General features: G+C 40.2%; 1 protein-coding gene across 3 annotated transcripts; it reads right to left on the bottom strand.

The window, feature by feature from the left end:
* Window positions 1–1,807: 1,807 nt before the first annotated feature.
* On the bottom strand, window positions 1,808–20,193 carry wars2 (tryptophanyl tRNA synthetase 2, mitochondrial). 3 transcript variants are annotated; one of them, XR_008415954.1, is made up of 8 exons: window positions 20,084–20,169; window positions 9,963–10,023; window positions 9,763–9,895; window positions 6,334–6,414; window positions 5,928–6,010; window positions 4,439–4,557; window positions 2,232–2,927; window positions 1,808–1,876 (listed from the first exon to the last, which is right to left on the bottom strand). XR_008415954.1 is itself a non-coding variant. In XM_053877349.1 (6 exons), exons 1-6 carry the CDS (start codon window positions 20,186–20,188, stop codon window positions 2,479–2,481), a joined length of 1,098 nt encoding a protein of 365 aa, XP_053733324.1. In that variant the 5' UTR covers window positions 20,189–20,193; the 3' UTR covers window positions 2,204–2,478. The 3 variants fall into 3 exon arrangements, 1 of the variants encoding a protein (XP_053733324.1); XR_008415953.1 differs by having other exon boundaries at window positions 9,763–10,023; window positions 20,084–20,193; XM_053877349.1 differs by lacking the exon at window positions 1,808–1,876 and having other exon boundaries at window positions 2,204–2,927; window positions 9,763–10,023; window positions 20,084–20,193.
* Between the last annotated feature and the right edge of the window lie 494 nt (window positions 20,194–20,687).

Here is a 20,687-nt window from a genome sequence, read left to right as displayed (position 1 = left end):
AATACGTTTTAAAAATAAAGCTCATTCACAAAAACGGAACCTTCTGTACAACCTCATAATTCTGTTTTGACTAAACTAATATCAATATACAGACAATGGAATAAAAATGAAAAGAATCCAACTATACATGCGCATTTTATTTTGCGCAATAGAAGGAAAAGGAGTGATATTTTAATCAGAAAACGGTTATACTGATAAAAATATCCAGCTCAATGACAACCATCAACGTCATCAACACGTGAAATCTCTACAATTAGCAACCGCGCCTATTGTTTTTAATTTGTGACATAAACTGCTTTTTAAATTATTATTATTATTATTATTTGTGTGTGTAAGAATATTAATTACAGTATTAAGTCATTGCCACGTCTCTCTCTTTCTCTTTGCAATATATCACATTAGGCGTCTGTTTAGTTAAGTCGAATAAAGGAAATATAAACCATTCCAAAACACTGGACATTGTCATTGACATTACTTTAAAACAATAGCTCATGTTGGCGGATGGTATTTTTCGGCAAACCTCTTGAAAAAAAATCAAATCGCATAATCATCCTACTATTGATTTCACAGTTGATTTTCTTCGATTAAGTGGGAATGTGAGAGGAAACTGTGTGCGTAAACAAGTTGGCAAGTAAACAAGTGGCACATTTTCCTCGCGTGTGTGTGTGTGTGTGTGTGTGTGTACCGGCGGGAGCAAGGTCGTTAAACACAGGCAGTAAAAGTGAACGCGTTGTTTCGAAGCCACTCAAACACAGATTGGTGCAGTTCATTTTCACAAAATCTGTCTCTAAATTGAGTCATTTGTGCACCAAATTACTGAAGTACGTTTTTATGTCGCCTATTTGTAAGTATTGGACTCATTATTTTTGCTACATTCCATTTTCAAATCTTTCCCTTCCTACTTCACGTTCGTCCCATTAATTGCGTGATGCATCTTGGAGCGTTTGATTTACATATATTTTATAAGAACGAGTGCAGGTGTGTGAGAATATTAATAAACTGTCGCTAAGTTCATTTAATTATACATAATTATTTTGTCCAATATAAAGTTATTTTAACGATGTAAATTAAGCAGGCCTCGGTTTGAACTGCGTCCTTTTAACGTGCACAACAATTTCTCGTCACACGGCAGAAGAAGTAAAGCTTGCAGCGGAAGTAAAGCGCCCCGACCCCTTCAGACCGCGGGAAAACCAGGGCGTTAGAGCGACTTTGCACGGGTCTCCGCTTCTGACCTTCTCCGACCGCAGAGACTAAAAATGACGTCATTTTTTTTTTTTACTGAGGGGAACACTAACCGGTACAAATTAGTCAAGCGACGCTAACTTGACCCCCTGGATAAACAGGTCCTCCTCAATGAAATAAAGTTGGAAAACACGAGTTACTCAAGTGGCGCATATATATATATATATATATATATATATATATATATATATATATATAGGAACGATTATTTTACACGCGAATTATTCATTCAGTAGTAGTTTTTTTTTTTTTGTGTCGACATAAGTACTGCACTTTATTTAAATAGCTCAACCAGCAGAAAATAGAAAAGAAAAACTGCTAAATTGGTGGTAATTTCAATAGAATCCAAATGTGAAGTGAATAAACTGAAACAGAAAAAGTTACCAGTTATTCAAGAAAACATAATGAACAGTAAAAGCTTAACTCAGTTTCTGTAAATCTGTAGCATAATAATGAAAAAGGAATCCTTCTAAAGATACCCAGGTTTAATTCTGACCCAAGTCGTCATGAAACAGACTGTGCCACGGCAAGTAAAACTTACATTTAAACTTCATTTACTCTCCACCTGACCAGGGCTGTGTCCAAATCATTCTGGCAAACAGCAGTTTTTCTGATGAGTAAATCTCAAAGGTACCTGTGACGGAAAGCACAGTCAGGCATTAATTATTAATTGATTTTCAATTTTTGTTTAAAACACTAAATTCTTTGGAAACAATATGAATGAACTACAACTTAAAACACACCAGAATTTTGACTAACACATCAAAACGATGTATTTTTTTTTTCCAAAATCAAAGTATAGAGCAGTGATGTTCTAAAATCCAGGTCCACACCAATTGTTACTTCGACTTTTCAATTCACGATTGTCGGAAAATGACAGACATTTGTAAATTCTGTGAACAGTCAGCCATTATATTTAGACAGAACAATAAAAAGTCAGACAACGTTGACGATCAATTTATTAAACCAGATGACATTGAAGGACTTACATTTCACACATAAAAAGTAGCTCTTGGATTCTGTGATATACTGTTATCAGGGTTCTCCCAAGTGCTCTCCCTATGCTGGGAAAATCCCTGTCTGTCGAGCAGGACTCTGCAATTCATGGTAGACTGTTAAGGAAAAAATCCTGTAGAACACTCCCTTTGTCATTACTTCACAACGGCCACAGATGTTGATCTTTTCAGATAGATGAACCCAACATCTTCAGCACCACAACTCCAGTGTCCAGTCCTCTCAGCAGAAGCCCACTCTCTGTCTGACCTGTGCCAGCACAGGTGCAGCCAGCTCCCTTGCCTTGTGGTTCCCTTGCTTCAGCACCGTCTCCAGGTATGCCATGTCCGACCTGAGCCTGTGGATCTCCTCCCGGATGGGTGTTAACCTCTGGATCACGGCCTCAGCCACCACCTTCTTATACGCTCCAGTGTCCAGACCCCGGGCCTGTGAAACAGCCTCCTGCACGCTGATCCCTACCACGGCTGCGTGTACCATTACCAGGTTGGACACTCCAGGTCGCTGGTCCGGGTCATAGGTCACCTCAGAGATGAAGTCTGTCACAGCGCGTCGGATCTTAAGTGTGATCACATCAGGAGCGTCTGTGATGCTGATAGTGGCCATGGAATAAGGGTCAGATTTGGACATTTTGGCAGATGGCTCACGCAACGACTTAACCTTTCTTGTAGTACCTGTGAAAGAACAAAAACGGTGTTCATGATTCATCAGTGTTTGTGAAATTATGTGAAGGAGCCCAATGACAACATCCTCTGAGATCCGTCACCCATACCATATGATTATGGCGTCAGTTGCACGACCAGATTTTACAAACAGATTTGGAAAGTTTTAGATTTCTATCAAATTTATAATCTATGGCTTTTAGAAATTTGCATACATAATACCACTTTCAAAGAACTTAATTCAACCAACGGCCAGCTCTTTAAGGGGCAACTAAAATCCATACAACCTCATGACATTTTATTCAATGGTAATTCAGTTTATGTATTTTGAAGCATTTTAGTTTGACAATTGTATTTCTATACTGGCCTTTTTTAACTGCATGATACCAATTATCTTTCTGTTTTTTACCTTTTCACCTTGGTTTTAAAACACATTTTTGCAACTGTACTTTATTTTTGCATAAATATCGAATCATATTGAAATAGACACATAATTTCTTTCATTCCACACAATATTATTCAGTTGAAATAGTTATTTGTTTGGTAGAAAATAGATTGTATATGGAAATAAATTAATTAATAAACATTAAAAATGTACAACTTGAATGTGACAGATGAGAAACTATACAGATCAGAGACAATTTGTAGCCAAATAACCAATTAAACACAAATTTAAACACTGCTGTAAGTAAAAAAAAAAAGGAAATTAAATTAATATTGTTATGTCTACTGACATTCCTTAAATGTTATGTCAAAAATGAGCTTGAGTGATTCCTAAGCTGGAGCTGCAGTTGAACTTTGCCAAACCCTTAGATGTGGACATCAGGGCGATGAATTGATCACAGCATCCAAAGCTCTTTCTACTGTGACTAGCTTTTTCTTTCCAACCAGTCATCTTCCATCAGTCAAATTCTCTGTCAAAGGTTTCTCTTAAAAAAACCAACATGAATTCAGATCAATGCAAGAAGCTGGCTCAGCCAGAAATGTAGAATCCGTCTTTTTTTCCTGCTGGTGGAGGAAAAATGATCTCTAATCAGTTCTGCTCGCTGCACATGACCGAGTCCATGTGACTTCCCGATGTGGGTAATAACGAGAATATAACAAAGAAGAGGGGGATTTCTGAGCAGCGTGTGTGTGTTTGTGTAGCGCGACAGGAGGCATTTGAGAGACCTTAAATTACATCAAATAAACGACAGATCTGAGCGTGTTTCTGTCACAGAGAGACTTCTTATGTGACTTGCTGGAGTCGGGCCCAGAAGAGCTCTATAAATTCTGCCACACATCTGGACATTTTCAGCTATATTGAATAAATACTGACTCAGGCTTCTGAGTATTTTCATAGCAACAGTTTTAATGTCACTTATTCGCCCAAATATTTCACTATCAAATTCACCCAAACTTTGTCTTCACAAACACGACCGCTTTCTAAACACTATCTTTGCAGGGAAAGAATGAGAGAATGCGCAGAACAAAATGTGTGTGTATATTTGTGTGCACGTGTGTGTGTGTATGTGTGTTCTTACTCAATAAGGCTTTGGGTTCTGGAAACATCTCTCCATACTGTCTGTTGAAGATACGAGCTAAATCCTGAGCCAGCTCCAAGTGCTGGACCTGATCCTCACCGACTGGCACATGAGTGGACCTGGTCACACAGGCAACACAAAGCAACCAAGAGAGGTCACAACAAAACGCTTGAAAAACATGGCCGTCATTTGACAAGACAAAGACTTTAGTGTTTTAATTACTGTCTTTCTAATTTAAAAACATACAACGACTGCTCTTCAACTTCCGTTGTAAATTCTCAACCAGGACCTAGAGCTGGATTTCGAGTACCAAGCGTTGCATCAGACGCTCTGGTTTTCATTAAGAGAACAATGATTCAAAAACATATAATTGGCGAAATTCAAAGTAGATAAAGGAAAAAGGTAGAATTCGTCCAACAAACTCCAGGACTGACATCATCACAGCTGCAGGATTGTAAGACAAAATAAATCTCAACTGTTACGAATGTTGATTTCAAAAGCATGAAACAGTGATCATTTGTGAAACTTGTGACTTTAAATGATGTGTTTAAAGAAGTACTGACAGGATTACGAGCTGTCCTCAGTCAGTAAATAGTAAATAGATCCTCTTTTGGAAGTCTATCGATTTTGTCATAATAAGAAAGACTTTTTATGTATGACATCTGAAAATGCTGGGCTTCAGTTGTTCATCTAGTCCCTCATCTTCATTGGTTGGATTGACTTCTTCGCTCAGTTCAGTCAATGCAAAGAAGCAGACGCTCCAGTTAGAGTGTCAGAAACATGACTGAGCTTCAGCCACATCTCTACCAAAGCACCTGTCAGTGATGTAGGCATTGTTATTAAGAGGACAGGGTCGATCAGTCCTTATCATCTCCAGTTGGTGGATGGCCTTGGTTGGAGTTCAGGGCCTGGATGGTTGAGTCAGTCATCAACGTGAAGTTCATTTATCACTCCACAAGAAGAAAGGACCGTCACGAATGACATCCTAAGTCGCAAATTTAGTCCTCAAAGAAAACTCACACCTATCTAAAATGAACAGTAAAATTAAATGACAGTGATAAAACACAGCTAAAACAAAAAGCACATGTATTTACACACACCAGTCTTCAGCGACCTTTTTCGAGGTCACCACGCAAAAGAAAAGGTTGCATTTAGTTGCTTGGATTAGAGGAAAAACAAACTCCTTGGTAGTAAAACAGTCACTGAAGGCCTCACACCTCAGGTGAAGAAGGTGCTGCTCTTGTCAACAGCTACCATTGCATAAACCACTCTTCCTGAAATAAGTGCCTAATCTGACTGAAAATCACAAAACTCATTTTTCTTTGCTCTGGTAGTTTTAGTTTTCTGGTCCCACAGAATTTGTTTAAATAACATGGGGTCCATCTGTGTGAGAGACTGGGCTTGTGCGCAAGTGGACATGTTCAAGATAATAAACAAGGACATTTGTTAATGAAAAACAATGGCCAAATTAGAGCATAAAATTACCCACCGGTAGAGAAGAATATCAGCAGCCTGGAGGACAGGATACGTGTAAAGACCCACGCTGCCTTCATTCTTCTGCTTGCTCTTCATCTACAGTTGAAAGAAAAGAAATGATCACAGAGACTCTGGTTGACTTTTCCTTCGCCAAAAACAGCCATTTTCAAATTCACGAGCCATTTAGTGTCAGACAAACAGACACGGCTGAATTGGAGTGAAGCTTTACACCAAGTTGGAGATTAATTCATCTGTTTCTGTGAGACGACCAAGACCAACAGCAGGGAGAGCTATGGGCGATCAAACTCCAAAATAATCAAAGGGTTTATCTGAGCAGCAGGTGGAAGAGATAGCGAGGGAAGGAAGGCATGGATTACAAGTGGAACTAAGTTGGAGAAGATCCGTCTAATATGTATTACCTTCCATTGTGGCAGGTGTCGGAGGCGCGGCATGCTGGTCAGACAGCTGAGGACCCATGACAGCTCTGCATGTTCGGGCACCTGCAGGAGACCCACAATGAAGTCATGGGACAATTGAAGAGAGGGTGCCACCACAACTCTCTACTGCCTCTGAGTGGCCAACGCTGGTACTACACAGTGTCTTAAGACAGCATGACCATGATCTATTATGCTTTATAATAGGCTACGATTACATGATATTTTAGAAAATTGATCAACAGCAAGCAACGAAACGGAATTTCAACTTACAGTACATAAGTCTGTGAGAAAACAAGACACACATGTTTACAGAGGTCCATTGCAGGAATTAAAATCTAATTTTCACAAGGTTATATGAACAATTGCAACTATGAATACAAACAATAATATCATTCCTTTTTGCCAAAGCAAATCAAACTATCATGCATGTCCTCTCTAGTCACACATCTACTTCACGTTCTCATCTCCTTTTACATGGTACATCTCCATCTCAAACATTCTTGGTCCAACATGGCCCCCAGGCTTTTAGCTAGGGCGTGTGCAAAACATGAAAAAAAAAAGCTACGGTCAACGTCCATTTTTTCATGTTTTACAGACAGCCAGAAGCCCTAAGCCTGATGGCCCCTGCAACGCCTAATGTCCAACACTTGAGTCCAGCCTCTCCAACTTTGTGTCCAAGTTTCTAGTCCCTCAAATAAAATGATTTCCAATCTTTCTTGTCAATCCCGATGGAAACCTGAGCATCATGTACTCTGCCACTTCTGACTTTGCCTCTTGTTTTTGTGTCAGAGCTACTGTCTCTAAACACACATCATGGCCGGTCTCTCTACTGTCCTATAAAGCTTCCCTTTCTCCATAGCTGACATAGCTCTTCCATCAGACATGTCTCCACCTATTCCACCCTGCCTGCAATCTCCTCTTCACCTCCCTCGATCTCTGTCCACTACTGTGTATGACAAATCAATTTCGGTTTTCACTACCTCCACTCCCTGGATTTCAAGCGTCTCATCTATCCATGCCTTTTTAGCGTGGCCTTCAACCAGCTGGGTGTACAAAGAAAGGAACATCCCGTGAAAGGTATTGTGGTCTGGGTATCACACTCCAATAGCAACCAAACCACCAAAACCCACTTGCTTTCTATGTGAAGACAGAAGAGCTTTGCTTCAAGTTTCTGATGGATGACTAAACTGTTCTACCATCCCCCAGTGGGACCACTAGCCAACATTCTTAATACCCTGGATTTCTGTTAAACTTACAATACTTGAACGGCTTCTTCATACTGATCACACCTCAACTTTAGGCGAATACCTCTCAGTTTAGTGTGACCACCAAAGCCATTTTAACTATTGTAAGACACATCAGGGTAACACATCCAAAAGGCATTTAATAGTATAACTTTACTTGACAGTTCCTGCACCCAACACACAGCTTCAGGACGTGCAGTTTCATTCCCGTCACGCCACCTCAAGTTCACCACAGGTCCAGCACACTTTTTTTTTCAATGAAGTCAAGTATTTTCTTTGGGCAGCCATCGTATTTGGACACATGGTGAAGGCCCATATCATGGGTCACCTTGCTGCCAAGTAAAATGGCATGAAGCTAAACAAGATGAAAATAGGACTGTGTATGCGTGTGCTTATTCTGGCGCGATAGAAACGCAGATGGACAAAACTGGTCAATCTCTCAAGCACACACCCGCTAGAAATATTCAATTAAGACCCGAAAGTGGTACAACTGTTAAATCAACGTCTTTCATGCGCGAGTCTTTCATGTGGCCGGAGGAGCAGTTAGTAGTGGTGTGAACTGCACAGTGACGTGTGAGCGCTCATTTCTATGATCCTAATGAAAGCCCCATAGAGTATGTGCAGCAAAGATAAGGATCAGAGGAGATCATATCAGTGTTTGGAGGAAAACAAACAGGCCATTACATCCAGAGAGCAGAGTTGGCAGTAAATGATGAGATTGTGTCAACTGCCCAGATTATGAGCAAGATGAGGACCTTCTTAAAGCATTAGCAGTACGAACATTTTTTTTTGCACTCTGACCACCAAATTCAAGAATGATGTGGACAAGCACGCTGAATGCCAGTATTCACACGATGTGCTTAGTCCTGGATCCTGGTCAATAAGGATGCACCGAACATTCGGTGGTCAAATTGTGCAAAATTTTGCCTTTCTGACCCATGTTTCACACATTTCCTCAGTGTTAAGCGCGGCCAGTTCTGACTGTCGTCACCGCAATGTTTCAGTGCAAAGTGTAATCCGAAGTCTGCAAAGTTTTTGGTTCTTTAAAAGTGTTGGAGAGCTAGAATAGAATTTCAATTTGCAACGAGAACAACAAGGAAAAACCCTTCTGAAATATTTTATTCAAACTGAAAGGCTTTTGAATAGGTTTTCAATGATTTTACGTTTACACATCGCATTGTGTTACTTTACATGCTGTATACAGATAACATGTGCCTCATCAAAAAGTTGCAGTTTGACAAATGAAGAGCTGTATTAAACAGGAAATTGCGATGCTTCAGCCGTTTCTACCGATCCCAGGAAGTTCTGTGAGGCACTGCAGTTTTGTCTAATCACAACTTTCCCACAAATTCCACCTTAGTCTCCTTTCGCCCACCCCTCTACACACTTTGTTTGCCAACAAATATTGCCGCCAAGAGTCACGATTCAGACATGAAGGATTATTTAAATGTATAATAGAAGGAACTAAAAAGCAGTATACGGCATCAAACGCCAACAAACATGGCTGACCACCAGATCCATCTCTCTCAACATTTGTCTGACAGACACATCCCAATCCTGTGAAACCAGTCACTGTTTTAATTCAGTGTATCAATGAGCCTCTGAACAACTCCGGTCACACACACACACAAGCATTCCCCACCAAATGTCTGCCAGTGCTCAATACAAAAATGAGTGCACACTACATGCTGTCAACTCCCATAAACTACTCACGGTACATCATAATAAAAAAGATGTACTTATTTTATCATCACTTCCTAAATGTATCATGTACTTTTATTTATTTATTTATTTATGTCAGTGTTCTTTCACTTGAAATACTCATTGCTTTTTGCAAATAAAGCACATTTTGTTAAAATCTTCAAAACCTTAAGCTTATTTTTTAGGCTAAAAGCGGACACTAGTTTGCAAAGGTCCTTGTTTCTCATCATGTTGTTCCAGAACCATAAATAATCACAACTTTTGCCACAATTAAAAAAATAACATCCTGTAGATTTGGAGAAAAACAATGACACTTTAACTTTTCTGAGTCTAAAAAGTCAAAACATAGAAATGTCTTTCATAAAATGAGTATCACACTCAATAATATTAACTGCAGAGAGACTGACAAAAAGTAAAACCCCATACTCGAAGGGATGAAATGAATTGATAAATAATATAATCTCACCTGCGATTGTTGGAAGAGTATGGCTCTCTCCGGGTCGATTCCGCAAGCTAGTAAACTGGCAGCCATGTCCAGGATGTTCTGCCTGAGCTGGCTTGGATCCTGAGGTTGTGTGATGGAGTGAAGGTCTACTATGCTATAAAGCACGGATGGATACTGGTGTTGTAGTGATACCCAGTTCTCCAACGCACCTAAATAGTTACCTAGATGGGGGACACCAGTTGGCTGGATCCCAGAGAAGACCCGGCAGGTGGATGGACGTCCCTAGAAAGAAGGAAGGATTTATAGACAGCATGTCTCTCAAAAATGATGCATTAAAATTGAGATCAGGAGAAAAGACATGACAGTAAAGACAAATCTGGACTGTGTATTACCGCAAGTCTGCTGACAGACAGCAGTCATGTCATGAGAATGTAAAAGTCAACTCATGACTCGAGCTCCTGTTCTCTTCCAAACACCGTCACAACTAAGTGTCACCTTCCGAGCCAACACTTACACATGTATCCAACCAACATCAACAGCGCCGTTACCACCAGTCAAATACATGCTGCAGTCAGTCCACCCCTTGACAAATGTTTATTGTGACTTAGGGCAGTGACATTTCCCTCTCAGGAGGCAGATGATCTAATTTGTTTCTTCCACTGGGCAAACATGGTGTTTCTCTTTCTGCAAGGCTGGTCTGGCCTTCACGCCTCATTTCCTTTAAGATCCATCTGCTCAACCGGAGCCGTGATTTTAGTTGGGTTTGATGACGAGTCGTGACTGTTTCAAAAGTATTGACTCCACATGGATGAACACTGGAGCAAGTGTGGCAACTGACAAGTTTAGGAAGGTGTTTAAATGCACAAGTTTCCAAATTCCCTGACTACCCTGGGATCCTACAACAATCGCACTCATCATCTCCACCTGTCCTGTGGTTTCTTGTCATCACAGTTCGACATCTGGGAAAACCAGGTGGCATTGTAACCCCTTAACCTCAACTGCTGCTTCACCAAGCAATGGAGCAGCATCATTAAACTGAGTCTCTTGAGCAGGACAACCCTATATAGCTGAGACCAACTGCAACGGCCCAGATAAAAGAAAGCAAAAATGCATGAGAGTTTATTTTAAAAAATGCCACACAAAAAAAACCTTAGCAAGTGTACGATAAGTCAAGTCTTTATGTTAGAGGCATCAAACTCAACCACTTGGGCCGAAACAAAAAAGGTCCTCAGAATAGAGACTTGAACACCTACATTGATCCTACATTGTTCACATCTATAAAAGCTTTAATAGTTGCACTGCATTATGGCTCTTTTGAACATTCTTGTCCACATTTTGTGCCAGCAAATCTTGATCTTTCTATCAAGTAAACAGGCTGTCAACGTTGGACTTGACTTTAAGTTATTGTCATGTCATGAGAATATATAAGTGAACTCATGACTAGGGATACACCAAGTCGACTTCTATGTTCCCAATATTGATGCCGATTACTTGGCTTTTGGTATCGACCGATACCGAACCAATACCAGAGTTAAGGATTTACCATTTTTCCATGTTGTCGGATAACACAGGTCATGCTTGAAGTAAAAAGGCAAAAATGATCTCTTATGGAATTACAAACTTGATATTTATTGAAACGTGTTTACCAAATGTTGCCTGCGCTACTTCACCGCTGTTGCATCGCTTCAAATCGGCAATGATTCTAGTGGTGCTATATGCAGCACCGCTCCAGTTAGAGATAGTTAGAGAGAGGAACAAACTGAAAAGAATTTAACCTGTGAAAACTGACGTGAATTTTTGTTCATTTTGTACCAGCAAATCTTGATCTTTCTATCAAGTACAGAGGCTGTCAACATTGTAATAGGTCTTGATTTCATGCTGTGTTCCTTCAAAATGAAGTAGAAAGTATAAATGACCTGATTAACAAGCACTTTTTGTCAAACATCTATGTTATTTTGACTTTGTATAGTCCAGTGAGATCAGAGCGAAGATCATGTGCTTAGGGTATCGTTTGTCACCAGCCCAGGTCGTCATCGCAGTCTCTTACTGAACCACATCACATGCAATCTGACTGAGAGACAGCTCCATCCCAAGATCAGATAACAGCTGTTCTGTAGCAAGTTTGACCAAAAGCCCGCAGAACTGAGAGCACAGTGGGATCAAATGTCCGCTGCTCTGAGGGCAGCTGGGTCTGCAAGGCTCCACCATGCAGGCCTGAGGGAGCAAGCTCGTGGACCGGCGAGTGAGCAGGAAGGAACTGGGTGCTTATGTCATTACCAACAGCATAATTGTAGTAGAGTGTCATTGATGCTGAGGACCTTTTAAGAGGTGTCAGGAATGATTTGGGTGTGGACGGGGTCGTGGTCTGGCTCATGTGTGTTCTCACCTCAAACTGACACGTCAAATGCGTGTTGCCTCTCTGTTGCAGCCCCCGAGGGAAGTTATTAGCAATGGAGGCATGGTAATGTTGTCATTTGAACCAGTACTGTGTCGAGTAAGAGTCGCTTAAACCAACCAGCCACCGGGATTCCAGGGGCAGCATGTCAACCTACAGCTTTAGATAAGAAAAATCCTAAAAAATGTAAATTGTTTAGTGGCACATAAATCACTACAGTCAATATTCCAAACTAGTACGAATACTTTTGCCAAGGAGGATATGTGATCATCTATACACAACACATAACAAAACAGATTTGAACAGATTTCCCAAACCTGGTGGTGAGTTTTATAATGCTACTGCCACCTACTGTCCATTTGAGTTCACTGGTATCAACAGTAAAACAAATAATTGACATAAAATAAATACAGAGCAACAATAATAGATAAAAAATAATGTGGATTGAATTAGAGGCTTGTAAATGGTCTGGCAGAATGCTATTTGACTTTGCAGAGAGCAGCAAAACAAGACAAAACCGAACATGTTCCACCTAGGTAGATGGATTGGCTGGAAACAACAAAACCTCTGGTGTACACTGGGACTGCAACTAGGGCTGGGAGTGTAAGCCAGTCTACCGTTTCTCGATTTACATGCCAGCTATTCGGAAGCACCTCACCATGTTCTGATTCTGACTGTTTACAGTGAAGACGTGCCAGTCGTAAATATAAAGTAGTGTGTGCATTCTGTAGGAGGAGTGAGATTTTATGGAACAACTTTGCTGAGTCTCTTTGAAGCCTTAGTCACCAAGCAAGCCAATTCTGACACAGCATGGCGTCTGTTCCGGCTCAGTGTGCCGAGTGGGGATTGTTCTCATGTTTATATTTGTTATACATTTATTTGTTTTACTTTCTTTATTGTTTGTCGAGAGTAAATGTTCACTGCTACATGCTAAAATAATTTTCATATATCATCGAATTGTTGGTCTTATGCCAAACATTAACAATTTAACATTTATACATATTAAAGTAGTTTCATATTCTGAAAACAATCTTCGAGAACGATCACGACCCAACAATATTTATTGTAATTTTGCTTCCCCATTTTGCTCAGCCCTTTCTGAGATAAACAAAAAAATGGACAATGACAAGATGATAAAGTTGGTTTTGGATTCTTTAAACTACTGAGACAATAACACATAGAAAAGAAAGCCAGGCAACTCATTGAATGACAGAGCAAGTGCTCTTTGCACTTAAAAAGGCAAACACCTCCGACATGTCTGGTTGGGCTGTACACACGAGAAGAGATCCCTAGTGCATTATTTAGTTCAATCACTCAATCCAAAAATGGATTGCAATTTTATACAGTGCACTGAGCAGTCAAAAAATAAATAAATAAATACAACTTGAACTGCCACTTCTTGAAATATATATGAATACCCCAGTACTGTACAACCTCTCTCTCAACAATATCACAGGAATCCAGTCAATGACACAGAGCAGATGAGGAAACGCTATTTCTTCTCCCCTCATATTTTACCCCGACAGCAACCGTGCAGTCGGTCTGCACCGTAAGCAACGTGACGAAAACTTGCTCCAGCCACAGCTGCCATATGCTGCAGGGACTGTGCATCGTGTACGTGTCGGTGATTAACGGCAACAGCTAAAAGGTTAGATACACTTAAATGACGTGTTTTCACATTTGCTGCACCTTTACGGGAAACTGTGTTCATTTGTCTCGTAAGTGTATGTGTGTGGTAATATCCGAGGGAAGGAGGTCATGTGCAAACACAGACATATGTCCACACATGCTACAGCCTTTGCCTATAATAACATCTGGGAAACTGTGAGTGTCTGTCAGAATTTGGACGCACACATCAAGATCAACAGAGGTGGAAACCAGTCAACCCATCGGTGTGTTGGGGGAATTTAAGAATAAGAGACACCATGAACTATGAACTTGTACAAAAGTAAGAAAATTGTTCCTTTCCTCCCTTCAGATAAATATCATCTCAACCAAAACTATTCCAGAAATCCATGTCTACAGCCTCAAGAAAACAGTTTCCTTGGTCTCTAATGTGCTGCCCAATTTCGCAAAGCAGCATGTAGAGACAAAGATGACAATGGAACTGTGACCACACAGGGTGAAATATGCAACAACTGCAAACAGAAATTATTGATGATGTGGTGATGTTTCAGCAGTAGAAGGCAAAACTAAGTTGCTTGGCGATGATTAGCAAACAGTGTTTCTTAATCTTGCAGCCAGACATTTTTAATTACAGAGCTTGGCTGCATAAATAATTTCAACAAGCAGACAGTGGACTTACTTTCTTCAAAAATATTACTTGGTGAATCCGCACATTTTCTAGTCCTGTGTTGGTTTAAAAGGACCCTTATCCGCATATTCCATAAATTGGCATCCCCGATTTTTTTACAAAATTGAACAAAAAAGATCAATATTATAGATTTCAGATTACGTACTGGAAGGAAATGTTATTCAACACTCATTTATACATTAATATTCAACACTTGGCTTTGCAGTGATTTTAAGGTCTTGCTTCCCTCATGCATGAGTCATGCATCATTCATGTATGAGTGAGTGAGCAGGGCCTCTGCATTCAAGACCAGATACATGTGAAACCACAACACTGATGTGAAGCCCTGCCAGAGGAACATAGTCAAAGCAGGCTACCTTGAGCGCTACAGGAAAACCTGCATTTTATACCGAAAAAAAGTTGGAAAGCACAAGTTCAACCAAATATGTAACGGTGCTCCTAAGTAACAATGGCACACAAAACAAGATAATCACTGCAACAGCTTTGAACATCCCGTATAATGGCAGAAATATGGAAGGAGTTGACCATTTACGATCCTCTATCCCAATGCAACACATCAGAACATCATGTTTCTAGTGACAATGATTTGTGCCATCGTGCACTGTAGAGTAACCAATATTCTTAAAATGACTCCACAAAATCGGCAGACGAATCCACTGACAATAAAAAAAAAATAATTCACTAGACTCTCATCCTTTCCACTACAAGCACCTAACAGATACTGACAGTTATATTTAGAAAAAAAAAATCAACATTAAAACAAAATATGGTTAACAAATGAGAATTAATATGTGTTCATTTAAGAAAATCAAAAGTAAAGAGAGGAATGAAAGCAAATTCAGAACCAAAAAAAAGAATACTTGGCAGAGAGAAGGAATCACAACAAGCATGGTTTGTCAAGTGGGAAACAGAAATGTCTCAGTATTTGGTGCAGCATGTACTGTACAGGCATACATTCATGCATTACTAGTTATTAATCACAGTGACATTTTTTGTCAAGTCGGGACAAGCAAAATAAAGTTCTGCATTTATTTTCCCACATCTCCTTTTTAGCTGCTCTTCGGGGCTCGTACATCATATCACAGCCTTTGAGCTCCAGAGTGGCCCACTGACATTTCTCTCACCAAGGTGCTGATGAGCAAGGCCAACATTCACCACCAACTTACCACGCCAATTTCAACACGTCTCTAAACCACCTCTGGGATGACGGCTCAGGGCCTGCTGTGAATTACCATCAGCTCTTTGTGAGCAAGGGAAGCCGCTCCAGATCATCCCAGGACGGCACCCAAAAACGCCTTTGAGGTGAAGAACCTTTCCCCAGTCTTGTCAACTCACACCGAGAGAGGTTCTCTAACACAAGACCCAGTGTTCCTCCTCTGTCCTGGGATCTGTAGACACCCCATTAACACAGGCATCATGCTGAAACGCACCTTGATAGTGCTTTCCTTCTCCCTGCTGCTTCTGCTCGCTTTGGAGCCTGTTAAGTTGGCAACCTACAGAGCAGAACTCTCTCGAGGTATTGAACAGGAAACATGCTGCACTTCATCCAGCTCAGAACACAACCTGAAGAATGTGTGTTTAGAGAATGTGAAAACACACCACTGCTTTCAAAAATAAGCATTCACAGAGAACGAAAATGCACACCAGCGAAAAACTGAGGCAAAAAAGTTGAACTTGATACGAAAAAAAAAAAAAAAAATCAAAATATAGAAGAAAATGTATATCTGTAAACTGGGACAGCTACTCATTTTATCCTTTCCAAGAAGGTGCCGCAGGGGCAGCGAAAGGAAAGGGCTCAGAAAGAGCGTTTGATTAAATCTGCGGTTGACATGCGGGACAGGTGAGATTGATGAGGTTCCTCTAAACTTCACACTGTGCGGAGAGAGGGGGCACAGGAACAGAACGCTGCAGTGTGGCGGGCCAGGGCTCAAGGCCCGCTCGCACCGTGGGGTCCCTCTGCTGATTAATGGGACTGGAGGCCCTTCAAAAACAGCGCTCCCCGCAGACAGGGCCCGATGCCGCTCCAAAAATAACCAGGCAGTGGCGGCCCGCGGCCCTAACAGGCTGCGGCTTCTGCAGTATCCAGCAAGCCAGGAGAGAAATCATCGAGACCAGCAGACGTTTTTGGGACAGGAAACTCAACTTGGCTCATTAGAGGCATATGGTGACTGATATTGTATATCTATTATGAGGAGTTGCCTACTTCTTTTGTCAGATATTCTATGCAAGTGGTCTGACTGAATTAGATAATTAATTCAACCTTATTTTTCTATAACTATACATAAACACAACAACATAATTCACAGGCTCATGAATGCTTATTTGAATGCAGGTTACGATGATTTTTTTTATGGCATTTATATTTATAATTGAGTGGTACAGTAGTTCGATAGTAGTATACATTGTCAAGGAATTGAAGGCACCAGCAAGTGCAACATAAAGTTGCTGTTGGTGATGATCATCGGAGTAAAAACTAATTTCTATTCAATAATAAATTTGTAGAAATTCGTAGGTCAATTTACATGCCGTAGAATTCATTTTGTTATTTACATGAAAAAATAAATGCTGATATATATATATATATATATATATCTCATATATATATATATATATATATATATATATATATATAAATAACTTCCTTATTGGGGGAGAAACCTTGCCCCCCCCAAAACAAAACAAAAAAGAAAAAAAACGTACCAATGTTTTTTGGCCATACTAATGGTCTCATTGGTGCTACAGTATACAGTATATGCTACTATACATTCAAAATGTACAGCTGTGGACTTTAACTGGACAAATATTTCACACCGCAGCATGACAGAAAGAAAAGAAATGTTTGGAATGATGGACAACTGACACGCAGCAAGGTATTTGTGAAAAAGAAAAAAAAACGGTTGACACAGGGGACAGTTAAACTAAAAGGGTAACGTGCACAAGTGAGGGTCCAGGCAGCAAAACGACTGTGACAGAGCAAATTACACTTAGGGGACTGCTGAGAATTAGCAGGGTTTTTTCCTGACAGTTGAAAATAAATAGGGCAGTTAATGAACATCCTCAAAGGAGAGGCCATGTTTCCTCGCTCTCGACGGAATCTCCCATGTGGCGCAGAAGTGCTCTAATGGTTTTAACTGACACACGAGTAAGCGAATTTGGAGGGCGGAAAATGCTGAGGTAAATTCGAAGTCTTCCCTGGAGTCCAAGACTGATATGAATGATAGGCGCTAATATCAAGACCAAGGAGGGAAAGGCAAAAGCATCTTATCTAGAGTTACGTAACACATGGAAATCCAGTAGATCATACTTTGAGATAAATATACTATTTCCATATTCTTTGTGTGGCTTCATATTGAACAGTTATAAATCACAGAGACTGGCTCCCTAGCTATTAGCATAACAAATCTCCAGAAAACGTAACATTCTCTGGACGACTCAACAATGGGCAGGTCTTGAGAGTGATGCCACAGCCACCCACATGACCACCAGACAGGTTTACGGCAGCTAAGTGAACTCAGCAGCGATTATTCATTGAAGGGTGTAGGAAGAGAAAACAGGAACTCAAACAAACCGGGATGCCAGAGTAGAGTGATGCTGAAATGACAGTGTTAAGTATAGTATAAGTATAGTGTAGAGTCAGCCAAACAGGTTAGCCACTAGTGGCTAACATCCGCTAGCATTTATCAGACGGATAAGTGAGTTTAGCCAATTCTAAGTCATTAGCAGTGTTGATAGACTCCCTGTTTGGACAAGTGTAACATGTTATGTCACAACTCTGTGTGTGTAGCTGCCGCAGACTCCATTGTCCTGCAGACCTGCATCGAACTGCTGAGAGCGATGACCACCCTCAACATTTCAACAACTTTTTTAAGAAGACTAGTTTCTGGCCCTGACATCTGTCTCTGTTGTCAACTCCAAATAAAAGTGTAAAAAAATGTTTTGGTGCTCACACATTGATCGCTGTTTGTATCCTCCATATTGAAACACGCTGGGTCTGAAGTTAGGGGGAAAAAAAGCAGCATCTTCGTCTTTATTACTATTACTACTATTATTCAATGTTTACGTTGTTTTGTTAGTGAAACAATTTGTGAACGGCGATCTGACTGCAGTCGAAATAAAGTTTTATTATGTGGGTCAGTCAGTCAGTTAGCTGCTCACTGGCTGAATGACGCAGTTTGATTCCTGATGTTGAATGATAGCTGTTTCTAAAGTTCCCTTTCCAAGTATACGTTTGACACTGTTGCCATCTGTGAATACATTTTTCACTGTTTCGCTCCGGTCCTTCCCCATAAACAAATAAAGGAGAGATGGGAGGGCGGGGACCCGGAACCCAGCTTCAGCTTGCAATTACATTCTTTGACCAGTGGCGCCGCCAAAAACAAATGTTCTTAAACTTACTCAAACATTTATGTGATTAACAAAATATAAAGATGTTTGATCGAGTGAACTGCGACCAGAAAACAATACCTAATCTGAATGAAAATGTTTGATGTAAACACGACAGTAGGAATAACATGGCCAAATGGCACATGTCTGTGTGCATCCCGGAAACGGTCATCTCCCTGTGTGTGTACTGAGTTTTGTGTCACTGAACCCGTTAACTCCTTGTACCAGGACCAGTAAAGTACTTCTCAGCAAACAGGAGTCTTCCTGCAGCCTCGGTCACTGCAACTGACACAGCAGTGCAGGAGCAGAAAACACTGCTTTTCTACTCAGTTTGTTCAAGTTCAAGTACAAGTTCGTGTTTCCCACAGTACCTGAACGTAAACTTTTTTTTCTTTTCCCCACCACCAGTTGAAGCCCATTCACGACAGGTGGAAAAATAAATTTAAAAAAAATCCCTCTACCTGTATTTTTTATTTTTTGCCTAGCAGAAATTGGCTTCCGTAGAGTCACATCCTTCACCCACAGAGGGAAGAAAAACCTAGTCCAAGCAAATTTGTCGCACAGTGGAACACAATCAAACACATGCTATATTCCAGACTATTAATATATATTTTACCAACATACTAATCAGAAAATATATGACAGGGATGGTCAAAGAAGGATTGTCCCTATTTTCACCTCAATGTCTATGTCTCTCAATCTCTAAGTATTTATTCATTTATGTATTCCATAGCGACAAACATTTTAATCCAATAAAGCATACAGTAGCATCTTCTGTTGAGTACTGTATTTGCAAAACTATACAGTCTTAAGTGTATAATATATAACCCCTAGGGTGCAATTTCAAAAACAACAAGCACAACAAACACAACACCAACATCGTAAATGAATAAAAATAAATAACTAAAAGGTAACGAATTTTCCATGAGTGATTCTGAGAATTCCAAGTACAAGCTAAATGTTATCCATAACACAAAAAACCTTAAAATTGAAGATCAATCGAAACAACTACCATCTTGCAAAAGCCTGTTACGTACATCAAATACGTTAAGCAAATGGCCGCAAGTATTATCATATAGCACAGCAATAGGATAGTTTGCACAGACAACAGAATACTTGTGTATCTTTTCATTGAAAACTATGAACTTTGAAGGCTATAAGGTCTGAAACAGAGGAGCACACGGAAGCACAGAGCAGAAACGTGGAAGTCCGAGTGAGCAAATAGGTTCGTCTCTGAGAGTCATATTTACCTTTTCATCCTTTATATCACCAGCGCAGAGGAGTCTTTTGGAAGAATGAACCTTTCTGGTTAATCTAAGCAAATGTCTTAACTTTGACAGCACCGGGAACGCCATCTTTGAAAATGATGACGTCATAACTACGGCGGCTCAGATAGACCGAAAAGGCGTTTGGCGTTCTGAAATAAAACACAAACGCATTGTACTTGCCTTTTTATTTGTTCTTAAATGATTCAGTTTCCATATGGTGATGCGGTAACATTTTGTTTTCTCTCGGACATACATGGTTATAAAGGTTGGCAATAATAATAACAATAACAATAATAATAATAATAACAATAATAATAATAATAATGTCAGTGGTACAAACATATAACCCGACTTTAATTTTAAATGTATAATACATTTGGTATCACTCAATAATCATGGAACAAAAATAGACCATGTGCAACAAGAGTTTTGCTCTTTTTGGCTTTGTAGATATATGGAAGGTTTTGGGATGGGACAAACATTCTCTCACCACCATACGTGTCATGTGTATGTGGTTTGCAGTTGTCTGAGTTCTGCGTCTTGATTGGGTGGTATTCTTTCCTGACCAAGACTTTTGCAAGCCTAA

Source organism: Synchiropus splendidus, chromosome 10, assembly GCF_027744825.2.
Source record: "Synchiropus splendidus isolate RoL2022-P1 chromosome 10, RoL_Sspl_1.0, whole genome shotgun sequence".
Classification (NCBI taxonomy): Eukaryota; Metazoa; Chordata; class Actinopteri; order Syngnathiformes; family Callionymidae; genus Synchiropus; species Synchiropus splendidus.
The sequence above is the reverse complement of the archived record's forward strand: the minus strand, read 5'-3'. Positions and strand labels throughout refer to the sequence as shown.

Excerpts from the sequence above, each read along its gene's own strand:
- wars2 (XM_053877349.1), bottom strand. The coding sequence starts at position 20,188 with ATGGCGTTCCCGGTGCTGTCAAAGTTAAGACATTTGCTTAGATTAACC. Across the intron at positions 10,024-20,083 it reads GTGATATAAAGGATGAAAAG|GGACGTCCATCCACCTGCCG; the intron begins GTAAATATGACT and ends CCTTCTTTCTAG. Across the intron at positions 2,928-4,438 it reads AGAACCCAAAGCCTTATTGA|GTACTACAAGAAAGGTTAAG; the intron begins GTAAGAACACAC and ends GTTCTTTCACAG.